Below are 19,407 nucleotides of genomic sequence, written 5' to 3'. Positions count from 1 at the left end.
CGGCCGGGCCGGGCCGGGGCTGAGGAGCTCGGCAGGGCTGCGGGACAGAGACCGGGACCCCCGAGAACCGAGACCGAGACCACCGAGACCGAGACCGAAGCCGAGACCGGGACCGGTGCCCGTGTGGGCTCGTCGGGTAGGAGCCGGGCCGGGGCCGGTGATGTTCGGGCGGCGGGTTCGGAGCGGCCAAACGCGCCTCAGCGATCGCCGAGCAGGGCTGATTCCCCTCAGGGCTGGGGGAAGGGGATTGTAATTTTTTTTTTTCTTTCTTTTTTTTTTTTTTTTTTTTTTTTTTGGTGGGCGGTAAATTTAGCCCATGAAACCCCCCTGTGCCCACTAAGAAGGGAGGGAGTGATGAGATCCATGCGGGAAAAGTTTCCTGGTTTGATGCGGACGCGGCCGCAGCAGGGCAGAGCTGCCCTGTGCCGCTGTGGGTTCTGTGGGGGTGTGAGCGCAGGGCAGTGCTGCCACGGAGGGTCTGACTTTGGGCATCAGGAGGAATTTCTTCACAGAAGGAGTAATTAGACATTTGAAGGGGCTGCCCAGCAGGGCTGGAGTCCCCAGCCCTGGAGGTGGCCAGGGAAGGGCTGGGCATGGCACACTGTGCTCTGGGCTGAGAATACTGCACTGGTTTGGGTTGGAAGAGTCCTTAAAACTCATCCAGTTCCACCCATGGGCCAGGATTCCTTCCACTATCCAACCTGGCAACCTTCCACTATCCAGCCTCCCACCCATCCAACCTGGCCTTGGACACTTCCAGGGATCCAGGGGCAGTCACAGCTTCCCCACCGTCACAGGGAGGAATTTCTTCCCAGTCTCTAATCTAAACCTACTCTCTCCTTGTTTGGAAGCCTGGGCTGGATTGCTCCCCTCTGTCTATTTTTCTAAAGTGTCATTTATCCAGCCTGAGCCATGGGGCTGCTGGCAGTGCTGCTGTCACTGAGCCATTGCTCACTGGATTTCCCAGCCGTGGATTGGCAGCACTTCCTGGCCCACATAAGAAATATCTCAGTAATGGGAAGTCCGAGGAGTATAAACAAGAGTTCACATGTTTGAAAATGGTTACTGGAAAATTAACATTTTTTCTTCTTCTCCTCCTTGCCTTTCCCCCCAGTTCCATTCCATTCTGTGTGTGTAACACTGGTGCTTCATTATAGTGACACCCATTTGCAGGAGCCAGGCTGTGCCAGGGGGTCCCTGCGGACTCCTTCTGGTGCCTGTGTAATATTAAAGTGTCAGGGAGTTACAAATTGGGTACTTCATCCTTGATAAGCAATTATTATCTGCCTTTCCCAAGTGTAAAAGATCTGTATAACTCAACAAGGTGCCAGTGATTGAGGCCTCCTGAGTAAAAATCCAATGAGTCCTGAAGGAGAGCCTGGGATGGCGTTGTTTTGTTGTTGAACTTGAGATATTCCATTTATTATACTGGAATATATTTCCTGAAGTCAACATTGGGTAAAATAATACAAGAAGCTGTTAAAGCAGCAGCACAACAGGATTTAGTGTCCCTCTGTGATGGCCTTGTAAAAATCTTAATCACCCCTGGTGGAAGCAGAAAGCTGCTGTCAGAGTTTGCTGACCATTGCTGAGCAAACAGCCTTAAGTTGTTTTAATAATTGAGGAAAAAAAAGTGTTTCTGTTTTTTTCCATTCATTTATAACTATAGAGGCCTTGGATTTAAAAGGCCTGAGTTGCTCAAAGTTTTATGAACACTGATTTTTAAAGTTTTATGCACAATTATTTCTATTATTTATGTTTAGGTAACTCTAAGAAATAGAATTCTATGCTTAACCTGGCATTTTTTGAGATTAAGGATTCCAATTTTATTATTATCCATATGTCTTACTGAGGTATAAGAGTAAAAAGAGAAATTATGGATAGCAAAGCCTTGTTTCACATATAACATGAAAATGTGTTTTTGTGCTTTCAAAAATCAAGACTATATAATGTTTACGTAGTACTTGTAATATCAAATATCTGCAACTATGTGAAATACAGTGAAATTAAACATTTTACTGCCAATGAAGGATAAACTGTGAGAAACTCTTTGTGCTTGTGGATCTCATGGTGCTTACCTACAAGTGTAGATAATTATTCCCATCCCAGATTTAGAGAAAAGAAAGGATGTGACCTGGATGTTTGGATAATTTGGGCTAGTCTGTGTTTCAGGGCACAAACAGAGGCATTATTAAGACAATTCCAAATTCTAACTGGAATTTCATCCCTCACAGGATGGCCAGCAGTCCTGGGAATCAGAAAGCCACACACTTGGAAAATTCTCAAGGGAAGAAGTCCCAGCATGCAGAAGAAGCCATTTTTTACATAAACTGCAGAGCAGCTTATCTGACTGTCTTAAAAAGCAGCTTAGAAAATATTAAATCAAAAGAACAACTCAATTTAGGTAATGATTGGGTCTTTTCCCCTCTAACGCTTACTGTGCATAAACTCAGTAACTGGCTTAAGGAATTGAGAGTAGTTTTGGATGCCTGCTGGAAGTGGGAATGCCAGACAGAGGCATTTTATTGTAGATTATCTTATTATAGATAATGAAATGGATTTTAGATAGATTTATAGGTAATAAAATAGATTTATGGATTTTTATTTGTAAATCAGCAGTAGGAAAGGTCTCCATAGTGGGTGCCTCTCCTGTATGGGCACAGAAAACCACCACAACTGGTGTTCCATAAGAATTCTTACTCCTTATCTCAGCTCCTCCTGAATTACACTTCCCTAGACTGGAATATAAAGTTCTCTTTTTTTTTGTCCAGACTTTATTTGTGTAGAAGTGATGGTGGTGGTGCCAGCAGAACAACAGAAAAAACAAATCTCTGACTGTTTCAGCTGCACTAAATAAGGCTGTTGGTAGAAACTGAAAGCATTGGGCCTTTGGTTTGAAAACTTCAGGAATTTCAAAGGGAAGTGAGAAAAATGTACCTGAAAAATGAAAGTTGTTTTCTTAATAATGTATTATAGTGACCAGGTAAGATAAGGAAAGCGTAAGGTAAGACTGAGTAATAAATAACCTCAGTTTTGAAGGAGGTTTCACTATTGCAGATAAAATTCCTCAAGCAAATACAATTCCAACTTTGCTCTTTCTTGGAGTTGTATGATTGTGTGCTCTCTTTGGGTGGTGATTTTTTTTTTTTTCTTAGAGAATTTTGTTCTTTTTAAAAAGGTTTTTCATGGAAACCACCACTGTAAAAGCTGAGTGCACTGATTATAGCTTCTTTCCCTACAGCAGAACATGAAATTCCACCCATTAACAAGCTTATTCCTACAGCTTGTGACTTGGTGCTCTCCAGGCTTTCCCAGCTGCAATAAAAGGCCCTTTATGACATCCTAATGATAGTTTGGGATAATCTGGATTTTAACAGAGGGGTGGTGTGAACAAATGTCATCTCTCTAATAAATGCTTTGGCTTTCAGCTCTATCCATATGCCACTTGGCTACACAGCAAGTGTTTGGGCATTTTGCTTTCAAGGTCAACTTAGAGAGGGAAGTTAGTTGTTTAGAATCCTTCCAGAGATATTTAAGAATTTATTTTAGAATTTGTAAGCATTGAGAGTTAAAAACTTATATTTCATCTTAAGTCAATTTTGGTGTTTCTCAAATGAGTGGTGCTGATGTTTAAGCATCTCTTGCTTTATGAAGTTTGGCTGATTTTCCAAACTAAAGTGCTCACTGAGAGATTGGCCCTGGGAAATCTTATTTGTAGGAGTTTTGCTTATCCCCATATAGTAGCTTCATTTCCTGTCTGGAGTGATTTAGCAGAACCAGACCATAAAGAATAATAATAAATAAAAGGTGCAGTCTGAGCTTTCACAAATACAAATTGGGAAGCATGGAGGGAATGGCAAGCGCTGATCTCCCTGGAGATATAAAATTAAGGATTGTATATTTGAAGGATATCTGTCAAATATAATAATGTGCTAATAATAATAATAAATAATCATTAATTCCAGGGAACTCTCCTATCCATGGGAACAAACCCCCAGAATCTCTGCCCTTCCTTCCCTGCCTGCCCTTGACCAAAATCCCCAAACCTTTGCTCCGTGCTGAGGCACAGCTCGGATAAAGATATGATCCCTGCTCTGTTCTGACTCCTCCAGCAGAGGTGGCAGGGCTCAAATCTTTATTTAGTGCTTGGCACTGAGGCAGGGATTAACAGCAGAGGTGCCTGGTTGGTTTGTTGGTTTGTTTGTTTGTTTGGTTTGCTGGTGACATGGGTCCCACTGAGCATTGTCACGATGCCACCGCCTCATTTCACAGATGCTCCTCAGCACTTCCCAGCACAGGCTTGGGCACTGCTCAGCTGGCTCAAAATCAAATGCCAGCCCAGGTGGAGATGGAGGATCTCCTGTGCTTCCCTTAAAGATTATTTGGGACGATATAAAAGCATCCCTCTCGATTCAGATAGACTGTGCATTTGAATTTAATTTCCATTTAACGTAATGCCTTCATCACACTGAAAACTGAAAGGATGTTTTCAGTAAAGACCTTGAAGAGGCAAAGAGATCCAGCAAATTAATTTTGGAGAAAGCCAGGTGTAACACCCGTGGCACTGCTTGCATGTGTGACATTGGCTGCCTGGTGGTATCATTTTTCCCTTAAAATTCATGTATAATTTGAATTGATGCATTCAAATATACAGGCATGACATAAAATATTGTCTCAGATAAATTCTACTCTAAAGCTCAATTCTTGGCAAAGAAAGTGCAAAGATGATGTTTGTCTTAGTAGAAATAGGATCTGATAATGTGCAGACTTTAAAATAATATATTTTTGATATTAAGACACTGGATATACACTGAATTTTACACTTGAGACTGTGTTTGAGTTTATGGATATTTTGATTAAGATCACAACCAAAACTGTCCTTCAGACCCACTTTTCTCTTGGAGTGATTTGGCTTTAAAAAAATCTGAACATGGTAAGTGACTCAAGGATGTTTGGAGAAAACTCCTTTTCTAACAGCTGGAATATATATTTAATATTGTGTTTTATTATTCAGTACTTCAGCAAGCTGGAAGAAATCCTTCTCAGAAGACCATTAACAAATACTGGACTTCACAAACATCTTCACTGAATTTTGATGATTTTTGTGATATTTTAAAAAAAGAAAAGCCAGCTACAAAAAATGAACTGCTCGAAGCATTTGGTAAAATAGACACAGATAAGGCTGGATATATTTCACATGATGAACTTTGTAAAATTCTTACAACAGTGAGTATCACTAGAAACTTAATTATCCATCTTTAATTAGTAGAGATTTTGGAAATTAGATGGTAGTGGAAGCTGGGATTCCCCATTTTATGGAAGATTTTCATGGTGGGTTTCCAGAAGACACCACAGAATTATACAAACTGATACAGTTGATCTCTTTGATATTTAGTAGCATTGTAAAGACAACATTTTTAATGATTTTTTACCTCTGTTTTCATGAATCAAATAAAAATCTGTTGAAATCTATTGCAAGATAAGATTCTCTGAAAGAATATAAAAATATTTTTCCTTTGTTTATGGAATTTTTGCTGTAGGTGAAAAGGATTCCTCATTAGGAACCCAAACTGAGCTGCTTTTTTCCTTGCAGAGAGGTGATAAAATGACCTGGGAGGAAGTGACCAGCATTACTAAACAAGCTGATTTTAACTGCAATGGCAAACTTGACTACAACAAGGTATGGCCAAGAGTGATGTTTGTTCTTGTGTTATTGACAATATGAGCATTGGTGATGCCCTTACCCCAGGATTGTAAATTTTCAGCTGAATAAACAGCCCACAAAGACTTGGACATAAATATGGTTTCATAGGAGGAAAGCTGGTAAGAATCCTATTAGAAATCAGTCTTCCAATATCTAGAAAGGAAGAGTTGAAAGTCACACTTAATTTTTAGTGTGACTTTTGAAGGAGGTCAATATTTGGACCTCCTTGTTGAATCGTGGCTGCATTTTACTGTGATACTTGAGTGGTTGTCCTGATTAATGAAAATTAAAATTATATTTGGCTTGAAGAGGAAATGCATTCCATTTGCTGCACTGTGCTTTCCTTGCTAGGGCTACATTTTACTCCTTAAAACCTTTGGAGAAATGTAACCTGGTAAGTGAAATATTCTTTTATCCTTTCCAGTTCTGTGAGCTGTACCTGAGCACCAGTGAGCAGTGCTCCAAAGCTGCCAGGAACAGGCTGGAAATTGACCCTCGACTGAGGCAGCAGCACTTTGGGAATCAAAGTGAAAATTTCCCTGAAGGGATCACACTGCCAGTGTCAAAACCATCCCCGAGGGTCTCCAGGAAAACTGATCACAAACTGGTCAGAGGTATTGAAATTTCTTATATTTTATATTTTCTTTCTGTTGGAGATGAAGCTCTGGCTCAATGAGCAGTTGAGTTTTTGTTTAGTTTTTCTCAGATTACTGAAGATTTTATTGATGAATATAATTTCTACTGCAGCAATCACATCAATATATCAGTAAAATATATTCAAAGGGCTGCATCTGTGAAACTCAGATTGCTAAGGGCAGATTCTGTTGATTTTCATGTGACACAGTCCAGAGGGAAGACAGAAAATGAATGCTCAGGTGTTGTAATTGGCAAATTATTATATAATGTTGCTCAGGTTTGCGATAGGCAAATGATTTATTTCCTTCCTACATCAGAGATGAAACCCTAAACATTTCTCAGTAAGCTGTGAGTTTGTTTCAATTATTGAGGCTGCTTTTCAAGCACAATTAATAAGTTGTGGACAGTTTAATGTCCTTCCTGAAGTTACAAAGACACTTCAAAACCTTCCCAGTCTGGAGAAGCTCCACAGGGAACAGACTGCAGAGACACCGAGTATAAAATTTTGGGATGTAGTTTGTGCTGTTCCAAGTTGCTTCAAATCACAGAGGTGCGAAAATGACACAACAGTGATGAAGGGAAGTCCTCTGATGGAGTTCTTGTCATCCAGTTTTCTTTGTGCTTCTAAATGCAAGGTTTATGGTAAATAGCACTAGGAGAGGGTTGAAATAATGTAACTGTAATTAAATATCTCTGTTTATAGGTGACAGCAGAGCTCCTTCAAGACCTTCATCAGCTCAGAGCAGCAAAGCTTCCACCTCCACCACTATCTCTGTGGGTGCCAGCAGCAGCAGGAACACAAAGCTGATTATTGAGCCTGACACAATGAAGGTATCACACTGAAATGATGGTGTTTTCCTCCAGGCACCTGTGTTATTGCATTTTAAAGAAGCTAAAAATCAGAGAAAAATGGTGTCTTATGTTTTATTAACAGTTTGTCATGGGCAGCTATAAACTACTGAAAGCTTTCTTGATACGTATTATTATTAACATTTTTATATTCTGTTGGTTTTGCTGACAACAAGTTATTGGAAATAATTTTTCAGGTGTGAAGGTTTAATAGAACAAAATATGTTTTTAATAAATGAAACCACTGTTGGAGAAAACAGTTAATGACTTCTTGAGAAATTTAAAATTGAATAATTTATTAGGTTGGTGAGAACTTTAAATGCTTAAGTAGTCTGAAAGATTGTGTATCATAAACCTTTGCATGAAAGGTAATTGGAAATAAATAACAGATCTGTGAGCATATTCAGTTTCTTGGGCATTGCTTGGTAAATAGATGCTATAACCTGAAAATATTGATTTTTAGTTAGACTAATATGTTCTATCAGTATTTTCTTTTAAATAAATCACTCATTCAATACAAATTCCTGGGGGAGAGAGACAACAAAGTCACTTTGCTAAGTCAATATTTGTAGAGTGTTAATATTGATCTTTTTCCCTTTGTTTTCACTTTCTTGACTGAACCTTTACTAGTTTTCTTTCAACAGAAAATAATAGCTGTAGAAATAGAAAACATTAACTGGGAACTGCTGGGATACATTAAAAATGTGCACCTGGAGACTCCTGTATAAAAGGGAAAAAATGGTTCTGACCACACAGTGTAACTGCTGCTGAAAAACAGAACTGATTGTCCTCAGGAGCTGCATTTTTGTTTCAAATAACAACTCTGGATTTGTTATTGAACTCTGAAGTCCTTTATATCTTCCCCACTGCTATACAGTGACATTTGTTCTATATTAAAATTTCCAAACATCATCTCCCAGGGGTTCTGTGCAGTCTGTTTAGGTAGCTGGACCTCCATGCAATTTAACCTGCCATCTCACCTTGTTCAAACATGATGTGGGGTGTATAAAACCAGCACACACTTCCCCAAGATTGGATTTTTTTCTTTCTACAAGCCAGTAAAAACTGACTCAAAAAAAAAGGTATTGATTAGTGTTGCTTGGCATCATCCAAAAACTGAAATCAATCCATAAACATGGAAAGGTTTATTTCCTATTAATTAAATATTCCCTATTAATAAAAATAATTATATATTATTTATATTAATATTAACATATTATATATAATCAATGTATTATAAATTAAATATTTCCTGTTAATAACCTGTTAATTATTTTAAACTTTATTTTGCACAATGCAAGCTCTGCCAGAATCGATGAATAAATACACAGGGATTTATTTGTGGTGTGAATCAGAATCCACCACCCCAAAATTCTTTTTATTCATCTTATATCCAAGAATTTTATTCTATATTTTTGCTGTTCACCTGTCTTTCGGTTTCTGTAAGAAAATATTGCCCTCAGGAGCAACACCAACTTTACATTTCTGTCAGAGGAAAACCATGAAAGACAGAACATGGTGAAATGTCTAAAACTAAAAACCCTTAGAAAATTCTTCTCCATCATTGCTTTTTATTAGGAATCATGCATCAATATGTGGATATTTTCCATATTAACTTAAAATGTCAGTAGCAGTGACCAGCAGCAGGTAGTGCCTAACATTTCTTTCCAATTAAAATTTCTAACACAACATTTCCTACTTCAACTACAAATTAACAACTTCTGCTCTGTTTTGAAGTGACAGAGGAAAATCCAATCAGAAAATCCTCTTTTAGCTTCCCAATTTTACGTACGTGTTTGGAATTTGATAATTTAGGATTTCTAGCACCACCTTATGCTCTCTGCCAGAGTAACAGGATTTGACTTCTAAAAGGAAAGGATAAGGATAAGGTTTTTGTCCAACAGTTTTGGCAGGTATCAAGCTTGGAGCAAACAACCAGTTATTTCAGATGTGTCAAGTTTGAAGAAAAAAAAATCCATTTTTAAAATTTCCTTTTAGATGAAGTCAGGAGTGATGAACTGTTGGAATAGCTGGTTTAGCACTAGTAGTGGAAATGATCCAAGAGGCTGAGCTGCATGTTGGAATTCTGTCACTGACTCATGTTAATCCCAGCTCCCATTATCCACTTTTTGACTGACACAACCCCAACTGCTGCTCCACATTCAACCCTCACCATTAAATCCCAGGAATATTTTCCCTCTGATCACTTTTTTCCTAATTATTTCTTATGATTGGTTTCCTTTTTCCTTGTCCTGCCACTACAAATCCGGTTTAATGGATAAAGAGGATGGATTATAATTTTTATTTTATTTTATTTTTATTTTTTATTTTATTATAAAATTTTTATTCTCATAAAATGATTGGCTGGATTTGTTAATTAGGTTTATTCTGCTCCATAAAAGTTGGCCAGGGGCTGATCTCTGGCTCCATGCTCCAGAAATAGCTGCACTTAAAGATTATCCCTAACAACTTCTCCAGCAGGTTGTGCCCACAATGAAAAGATTATGGGAAATTGTAAGAGGGGAGGGACTTGGATAGTAGTGGATTGGACATCCCACTTTATTTTTAATTAATCTTTGTCTTTTCCACAGCCAATTTACTTTGAAAGTCTTTTAAAACTTCTTGAGCAAAATCTTAATTTTTTAAAAAAAATTCCAAGCCTCCAAAGAACAACAGAAATGGAGTTGCAAAGTGTATAATATTTGTATTTAAATTAATCCATGCTGTCAGCTGTTTGCAAATATAATTAGCAGAATCTTTGTGGCAATTCCAATTTAATTTTCAGCTATAGGAGCATTGGGGTAATCTCTCTGCTTTTCAGGCATTTTCACAAGTGAAGCAATGTTACTTTGCAAAATTTGTCTACAAAAAGGACTATTTGGGATTTTTTTTTTTTTTTAATTAAAGTATATTGATGCTGTATCTCATGGTGAGTTTTATGCAGGGTTTATTCAATAATCAAATTAATTAGCATTTCAGAGAAAGCACTTTTATCTTCATCCAAATGAAGAAAACCCTTAATGTTTGCTTGGTTTCCAGGAATGGCAATGTGCACAATCCAAAGGCTGCTTCTACCTGGAGGAAAATGGGGAAATCATCAGTCACAAGTACAGGCTGCACTTACCCCAAAGATCTGCACTTTGTATCACCATCAAACCTTTTAGGATCCCCCAGGCAGAAGGTGAGTGGTTTTGTATTTCATTTTCTTCTTAAAAAGAGCTGGTGGCTTGGAGATTTACCATGGGGCTTCATCCAGTTGCTACACTGGAATTATTTTTTCCCCCAAGTAGAATATTCCCTTTTTAATCACATTAAACAGGAGCCTTTTAACCCCAAAATTGTTTTAAAGTCACCTAGGCTGGCTTTTTAAACAAATTTGTGTGGTGTGTAACCATTCCTTAGGATTCTTGACCCTTAATGATAGAACTATTTTATCAATAATTCTTAATGATAAAAATAATAATTATCTGTAAGACAAGGCTTGGAACAATTTACCTGCTTGGCCTAAACAGGAAGAAAATCCCAATAGCATAGAATAGGGTTTTTTCCACTTTTCTTCACCAAAGATCAATAAATACCATGGGAATTTCTATTTTGAGATGCAAATAAAAATTAATAATAATAATTATTATTATTATTTTTTGGGATCTTTTTCTTTTTAGGAAAATCTTGTCGCTGGTTGTCAGTGGATACAGCTTTGTTTATTCTGAAGGAAAATGAAAGCCAAGAGAATTTACAACTTGTGAGCTTTACTGAACTCCAAAACAAAGAGGTTAGATATTTCTGGTGTATTCCTATTTTAATTGTTATTTTTTAGTGTGTGTGTTAATGCTGGAGGTGTGAATTCCATGGGTTTGGAAGGAATTTCAGCTGTACCCAGAATTGCTGAGTTGCTGGGTATGTTTACAGCTACTCTGTAAAAATGTGTGTTTCTGCACTTTCAAACACAACATTTCCAAGGCAAAATTTGTTTAAATTTCCTTGAATTTTCTTTCTACTTGCCATTTGAACTTCATAGTGCACAGAATATTCTTTTTCTGTGGCAGAAATAAGAGAGCATGAACTTATTTTCCCTCTCTTCTCTCATCTCTCTCCTGTCTGTTTTTCTAGCTTTTATTCTAAGAGATTCACTGTTTTTTAATCATTAAAGTTGCATCACACAGCCATTTTTTTAAGGAGAGAGCCCAGCATTCCCAGTGTTTTCAAGTAATTAATCACTTTTGTATGAATATTACTGGCAACAAAGAAAGGCATAATTTGAGAAGTTCTCACAAACTTTTCTGTCTTCCTTCAAGAGCAGATGTTTGGCTGGAGAGGGGAGCTTGGATCTGGGGTTTACTGGCTGCTCCCTTTCACAACTGGCTGCAGGCTGAGGAAGGAAAAAACCCAAATTACTGGAGAAGCCACACTGGTGTGGAGGGATGAAGTTGGAGAACTGACTCTCACCAACGAATTCCAGTGAGTTTTATTCTCAAATATAGGAATAAAATATCTTTTCCAGCTAAAATGTGGCTTTTTAAGTCTGGCTTTTCCTGAAGTACTGTTTGTACAGAATAATCTCAAACAGACTGAACAGTTCTTGGCAATGTTATGAGACAGTTAAAGGAAGTGGAAGCCTTTGGAAATAGTTTGGCCTTTTTCATCCCTCAGAGCAGCTTTGTTGGATATATTTGAAACAATTGATTTGGATGGGAATGGCCTCCTGAGTCTGGAGGAGTACAACTTCTTTGAGCTGAGGACTAGTGGGGAGAAGTGTGACCAGGAAGCCTGGGCTGTGTGTAAGGGTAAGTTCATTACTGTGGTACAGCTAATTAAGGCTGTCAATTAATTTCTCAGCTGGATAGCCCTGGGTATTCTGTACCTATTCCAAGAACATATATAGATATTTTTCTCTTCTTCCTTTCTTTTTCTTTTTTTCCAGTCTCCTGTCCTTTGCTTTGCTTCATTCTGCTGTGTGTGCCACTGACCTTCTGCTGAGAAAATTCTTCCCCTTCCTAATTGTTTTATAGCTGCCAAAACCTACAGGGTTTGTAATCCTGGATCATATGGGGAAGGAAACTGTCACAGGTATTTGTTTAATCCATCTCCTTTGTGCAGTTTTGGCTGCTTTTTTTATCTGACAAAGTGTGGAGAGGGACATTTAATTAGGGTGGATCTGATCCTACAAATTGGCATCCAGAGTTTTTGTGGGTTGCCAGTGTCTCCTTTTATAATTCCATGTCATGTTTGACATAATTCCTTTGGAGGCTGTGGCACATTGTCCAAAATACTTGACATTTGCCAAGCCCCGTTAATTATCTCTTCCCAAAACATTTGGAGATATCAGAATTTTTCCTAATTGATGGAAAACTCCTACAAAAATACATTTCTAGGACTGAATTTCTCCTCTGTTTGATGCCTGGATGTGCTTTTCCCCACTTGATGGCTTTGTCAGGGTGATACAAGTAGGAGGGGTGGAAATGTCTGAATAAATAAGAGAGGAAGGAGGAGAAGCTGGGGAATGTTTCACCAGGTCATCAATCAGAGGAAGGGTTCACAAAAATATCATCAATCTTGACACCAAAGTTCAAGCCATTTATTACAGCATCTGTACCCTTGGATAGATTTATTAAATTGGTAATCCCTTTTTAATAATGTATAGTAAAGATTTAGCATTGTTATGAAGATGAGAAAACCATTTTTAAAAGTCCCTGACACGAGAACATTTCAATTATGTGTTTGCTGACATTAGAGTGGTGGATCTATGATATTCTCTCTAAAGAGGGATGTTAGGATTACTGGAATTTTATTGCTTTTTAGGAACTAAGTAAATCATGTCTGTATCAAGGACCTGAAGTATTTCAAGGTGCTGGCTCCAGTTGGCTTTCATTTCCCATTCCTAAAATACCCCATTCGGCAAAGCACAACCACAAACTTTTAGGGAAAGAAAATCAATATGAATTCTTTCTGTTTTGAAATCCCCCTTCTTTGGGGTTATCCAATGTTTGTAGGCATTATCCCAAATCCACAGGGGAGCTCTGCAAGCAGCACCTGCCTGGTCAAGGACATTCTTTCCCAAATAATTTTGGGGATCCTGAGGCTTTAAGTTGGCCCCATCTTTTCAACCTTGTTAACAGGAGGGGGGTTTTGCCTTTGGAAGGATAAAGGTGTTTGCAGAGAGAACAGATTTTTAAGTGCTGTTTTTATTCCTTCGAAACAGAAAATTTTGAGATGAAGAAGAATGAACTAACAAGACAAGGATTTCTGAATTTGAATCTCATGGAAGCCAACGACCGGGATGGGGATCCTTGGGACCTTTGGGTCACTTTGTTGTCCCTGGGCTACAACAAAGCCTTGGAAATGACAGAGGTAGGAGAGGCACAAAACAGCAAAAATCCCTCTACATTTAACTGCTGCAGTCTTTGTGCCTGCCACCAACTGATTGCAGGAGAGCAGGGACCCACTGCCACCATCCAGGGCTGTCACTGTCCTGATTCCTAGAATAGCATTTGGATCTGTGAAAAAAGCAATTTTTCTTTGCTTTAGAGAAAGCCAGGACGTTATGGGGTTAAAGAGGAAGGAATTTTGGATTGTATCTGTTAAAAGAATCCATGCACTCTGTTGGTGGGGAGTGATAGGAAGATAAGCATGGTAAACTGTGACCTGTCAGCAAATTTAGAAAAAACAGGACTTTTCCCCCTTTAAAAAGTCAATTTTGTGGCCCAAACCACAACAGAAGTGGATAAAGATAATTTTTTTCCATGGGACTCAGAATTCCTAGTTTCCAGACATAACAATTTCTGTTATTGTTGCCTTTCACAACAGTGTCTGAAGGGGTTCAACACAAAATTTTAATGCTTCATTAAAATTTTAGGGTTTGGGTCACACATTGTTTACTTTGCAGGACCAGGGATTCTCTGATGTTTCTGTGCACTTACAGATTTTAAAAATTATTTATTTGTTTTTATATTGTGAAATACATATTACATATTTCTGATGCCAATATTTTTTTCTAAAGAAAGTGCATCTCTTTTATGAAGAGAAAAAATTATGAAAAATTAAAGCATTAAATATACAGATAATTAAATCATTTAATTCCCATGAAAAGCAGATTTTTAGGATCACAGGGTGATAATATTATTTTGTTAATTTTGTTAAACAGGTCAATGTAGTCAGTATATAAAATATATCAACACCTAAAAATAGTCAGTATGAGAGATATCAATGCCTCTCAGTGAAAATTTTGGGATGATGCTGAAGAATTTAAGGATGAGCCCTTTTCCTCTGACTTGTGGTGGCCGGAGCCTGTGCAAGGCTGTTTTTCTGCATTTCAGCCACAAGAGAGAGCCCTCCTCCAAAAAAGAGCATTTTGAGGAGGTTCTTCTCCAGTTAGGAATTTCAGGAAGGTGTTTTGTGCCTTATTCCAGCTGTGGTTTCTGGCTCCAGCCTTTGCTTTCCAAAGGACAGCACAGCTCTCAATGGTTCTGTAATTAATCTAAAAATCTCCAGCTGTTAACTCGTGTCTCTCACTTAACTCTTTAATTCCTTGATTTCAAATAAGTTCAGATTGATGTTCTGAGACAGAACTTGAGAAATCCTGGTGGATTCCAACAGCCTTTGGAAGGGAATTGAGGCGCTGGGACTGAGTCTGATAAAATACAAATCCCTGGTTGTTACACCAGGAGTAAAATGTAACCAAGAGACTCCCAGAGTACTCAATGCAATATTGCAGAGGTGTTAAATCTCTGTGGGGTGGCACAAACAGCAACAGTGTGGCAGGTTTATTTCAGACACTGGAATGCATTCAGGTTTCATCTTAATTCCTGGACATTTTGCTTTCCAAGGAAAGGTTTTCTGTGTTGAACTATGTCAAGTGTACTGAGAATGGCATGAAAAAAGCCACTTGTCCTGGGCTTTCATTTGCTGTAAAAGATTGCCACAGCTCACAGTTTATAATATTAAATATTCAGACAAATATTTATACCTGGATCATTCTGGTTCAAATATGAAAACACTTAGGAGCTGTGGGTGAAAATCTGAGGGGAAAAACTACAGCTGGAGTGATGCTAAAACTCATCTTCTTCACTGCAGGCCTGCCCCTTTGTCATTGATGTCTGTGCAGAGAGGTGCAAACCCAGAATTAAAGCCATTTCCCTGGAGGCAGGGGGCTCCCAGCTCAGCAGGGCTGTCTGCAGGTCTGTGGTTCAGAAAGGAGAGGCCCAAGTGCTGGATGGCTCTGAGAACATCTTCATCTACACCTACAGATCAGGCAGCAGAATCACCTCTGTGATTGAAAATAAGGTAGGGCCTGAAACTTCCATATTGCACTTTGTGTTAATGTCTATTATTGTTCCTCCTCCTTCCTTGGGTCCTATTTGAGAATTGCTATTCCTGAAAGCAGTTTTTTTGTCTGTTTCATTAAAAAAACACTGCCTATGTGCTCCTTGTGACTTAAGAAGAGCCTGGGTCAGTGCTCCTGGAAGGGGCAGATTGTTATAATCAGGCAAGCAGTTCTAACTACCATATAGAAACTGAGTATTTTTTGTGTTCACATCCCAATTTTTCAATATTTTGGCACAGTATCATCATCATATGAGGAAACAAACACTAACAGCAGGAAATGCAATAAGAGCAAGAGAAAAGATCACAACATTTACACTGCTGAATATTTTCAGTGTCCATAAGAAAGTCAAAGAGCAGTGATTTTTTAGGAGTATGCTATGGATGAGTTTTCACCTGATTCTTCTTCCAGGTGTGCTTTATTAGTAGTTCAAGCTGAAAGCTGTAAATCCAAGTAAAAGTGGTTGGTGAGATTTTAAACTTTTTTCCATAGATCACAATGAATGTTCTCAGTTTCCTTTATGTAAGTAAATAAACACAGCAGAGTAAGATGTTAAACTTCAGATGCTTTAAATCTTAAAAGATCACAGCAAGAAGTGTATTTTTAAATGTCCAGACATGCAAAAGGGGGTGGATTGGGGGACTAATATTAGGACTGGATGCTGAGGCTCCTGGAACTCTGGATTTGGCTTTGCACTTCGCCCTTTAGGGTGGATATTCCAGAGTTATTTTTATGATTGGGGATATGTCAGAGAAGGAGATCAGGGCTGTACTGAGACAACTGGATGCTCTCTGCTCCAGATCTCTGCCCACTCTGTTTACACCACTTGGGTTTGGTTTCCAGGTCTCACCAAGCTAGGTGGGAATGCTGGGGAAGCTCCACGGGGGGGAATCTGGACAGGCTGGGAAGATGCAACAAGGCCAGGTTGTATCTTCACAAGTCCTTGTGTTGTTTCAATATATCTTAAATTACTTTTGACCATGACTGTGGTGCTAAGGTGCATTTGAAACTGTTACTCTTCAAAGAGTATCTGTTATTCTTCAAAGAGTATCTGTTACTCTTCAGAGTATCCATTAAGCTTTTCCATCCCTAAAAGACGGCAAGGTCACAGGAAATCCAAGGAGTGTGCAGTTGTTACACAAAGAACAGACACTTAACCAGGAATGTCTAATGGTTCCTTCATGTTTTTTCACCTGCAGTCTGAAAATAAAGTGATAATTCATGTCAACAATGAGCAGAGTAAGAACTGCCTGAACAATAGAGGACTGACAGTTTTTGCTGTGGAGGTGGCTCCAAAATCCATGATGGTAAGGCTTTTTATTGCTTAGCCAACTTTAGAGAAAATCAGGTGACATCTTAAATTTTCTTTTTGTAGGGCTTTTATCATGATAATGAGCATGTGAACAGTGGCATCTTCTGACCAGAACAGATTAGATGCACTTTTTGATATTTCAAAGCTGATAACGTATTTAGTGCATCCCTGTTTTCCTGTGCTGTTTGCTATAAAAATCCATAATCCACTTTTTCATACGTGGGCCTTCTTCACTTGTCCATTCTATACATGCACCATTTACTAATATTTTTAATACTCTTTTTCTAAGGCTGTATTTTATTTTTTTTCCACTTAGCAATTTTTAATCCCATGTATTGATGCCTGTGAGAACAGACCAGGCATGCACTAATCAGAAAGAAAAATAAATATATTGCAGTCCTTGTGCACACTGTGCTTTGCCAGTGGTGAACTTTTGTTAAACTTGATTTAGGATTCATGTTAACCATGAGACAATTTGATTGCTGAGCCCTGCTGCAGAGCTGGGCAGGCTTTAGTGACAATTCCAAATGAGGGTCCTGAGGGATGGAATGTGATGGAAAATGCATTACCAATGCAGGTGTTTTTTTTTTTCATTTATTTATGAATAACACCTTGGTTTTCTTTCTCTGAAAGTACACTCTTACTTGTTTGAAAGCAGAGGCATCCAAGCTATTTTATATTTCCCAGCTTTCCAGGGTGGATTCATTCAAGCCTGTAGTAAAAAGACCAGTCCCATGACACAGGCAAGGCTGAAGCATATTTAAATTGCTGCTGGCACTTTGAATATCTATTGCCTGATCCTGTAAGTTGGTTTTCAATTTGAATTTAGGCTTCATTCAGTATAGACTATAAGCTTAGTCTTTATGGATATTTGCTGTTACATTCAGGAGTAATTTTTTAATATCTGTCAGTATAGATTATGAATATTCATCATTTAATGACACAAGTACTGAATATTTTGCTTCCACAGCACATAGGATAACAGTTTTCCAGCAAAGAGAATTCTCTTTCACCTCTGCTTTCTCTTGTGCCAGGTCTCTCAGCATGTGATGGCCCTGAATGAGCAGGAAGAGTGGATTTACAGCTGTGTTCACTCCCTTGTATGTTAAACCTCCCAGAGCCAGGGCTGGGAGCAGCCATACTCAGCCAGGATTAGCTTTGGGCAGCTTTTAGACAATTTATGGTCTTGTCCTTCTCAAAAAGCTGGCATACATTTATATTTCTTGGCAATTTTGGCATGAAAACACTGAGGCACAATAAAAATTAGTGCTGTTCAGTAATCCAGCTCCAGTTATAATATAATTGTGCTTTATAAAGGATAATTTCCCTAAATATGCTCTTATTTTCCATCCCATGGATTGTAATTCCCTCACAAGCTAGAACTGCTTCACTGAGGAAAAAAACTTTGTGGAATGGATTCCTAATTAAACATTCCTGTGCTTTTGATGTGAGAAGTATAAAGGGATGAGGCTCATTGTATTTTGTCACTGCATAAAGGCTTTGTTTCTTTCCTTTTTTTTTTTTTTTTTTTTTGTCATTTGTTGATAATCCTTATCTTACCCTTGTTCTGTAATTTCTGCCTGATTTTATACTCTTTTATATAAAATAAAGTCTGCCCTTCCATATGCAATAAGGAAATAACATCATTTGAGAAAAATGAAGGTTTGTCTTGGGCTCTTGACTGTTAACAGCAATTAATTATTCCCAGGGCAGCTGAAATAAGAAGACTGAAGTACACCAAGTTTAGGCAGCAACAGCAATGAAAGCCATCTTTGAGGTACTAAAAGCATTCAGCTTATTATATTTTCCTGGTTCCTCTAAATATTTAATGTGCAAAGAAATGATGACCCTGGCCACTGGATGCTTAAAAAGTGTTTGAGTTTAAAATAGCCATTAAATGTATGTGACCTCATGTGTGAGGGCAACAAGTAGTGTTGCAAAGTTATTTTTATCTGCCCCAAGTCCTTCTCTCTGCTGTTACTCTGCTGTAATCTTACACTGGGCAAGTAAATGTCAGTGACAAAATGAGAGCTGGGCTCTGATTTACACACTCAGGCAGGATTCCTGGTGAGCTTTGAGTTTTCCATGGTTTTCCCCTAGCAAGTACCACAGGTATCATTTCCATTTTCAGAACTGTCTAAAAGAAGTTGAGGCCCCAAAAATATTTAGTGATTTTTAGCTCTGACTGAGTTCTGCAAATGCTGCCTCAGGCAAAATGTGGGTAAAGCAGAAATTCCCAGCCCCTTGTCTAAAAAGGAGTTGGGAGATAATGAGACACTACAAAAATGTGTGGAATAGACACTACAAAATGAGCAGTCTATTATTTACATTTCTTTTGTTTGTAAAATCAGCCTTTTTAGATGTGGCAGGAATTCATATGCAACTCTCTTTGAATTTTAGGAAAGGAATGGTTAAAGCTGAAAGAAGGGCTTAGCTGAGAAATCACTGCACGTGGAAAGAATTGGGTTTGCTGCAGGTAAAAAACATGGCACAGCACTACACAGGGAACCTCATTTATTTTCTGATCCTCCTGCTGCCAGGAAAGGTTTCATTATCCAGTTTTTAAGTGAGGACTTATGCAAAGTC

The 19,407-nt window shown here is 38.4% G+C and overlaps 1 protein-coding gene across 1 annotated transcript; it reads left to right on the top strand.

The window, feature by feature from the left end:
* The first annotated feature begins 1 nt into the window (after position 1).
* Positions 2-18,482, top strand: EFCAB7 (EF-hand calcium binding domain 7). The gene is made up of 14 exons (XM_002195108.7): positions 2-136; positions 2,235-2,404; positions 5,015-5,226; positions 5,594-5,680; positions 6,129-6,318; positions 7,044-7,171; positions 10,229-10,370; positions 10,852-10,961; positions 11,490-11,647; positions 11,840-11,973; positions 13,389-13,537; positions 15,260-15,469; positions 16,709-16,816; positions 17,856-18,482. Exons 2-14 carry the CDS (start codon positions 2,236-2,238, stop codon positions 17,928-17,930), a joined length of 1,872 nt encoding a protein of 623 aa, XP_002195144.6. The 5' UTR covers positions 2-136; position 2,235; the 3' UTR covers positions 17,931-18,482.
* Positions 18,483-19,407: the final 925 nt, after the last annotated feature.

Source organism: Taeniopygia guttata, chromosome 8 (genome assembly GCF_048771995.1).
Source record: "Taeniopygia guttata chromosome 8, bTaeGut7.mat, whole genome shotgun sequence".
NCBI classification, from domain to species: Eukaryota; Metazoa; Chordata; class Aves; order Passeriformes; family Estrildidae; genus Taeniopygia; species Taeniopygia guttata.
This window is presented reverse-complemented; position numbering and strand designations above follow the sequence as displayed.

Coding starts and splice junctions, on each gene's coding strand:
- EFCAB7 (XM_002195108.7), top strand. CDS start 2,236: ATGGCCAGCAGTCCTGGGAATCAGAAAGCCACACACTTGGAAAATTCT. Junction 7,172..10,228: donor TTGAGCCTGACACAATGAAG/GTATCACACTGA, acceptor CTTGGTTTCCAG/GAATGGCAATGTGCACAATC. Junction 10,371..10,851: donor TAGGATCCCCCAGGCAGAAG/GTGAGTGGTTTT, acceptor TTTTCTTTTTAG/GAAAATCTTGTCGCTGGTTG.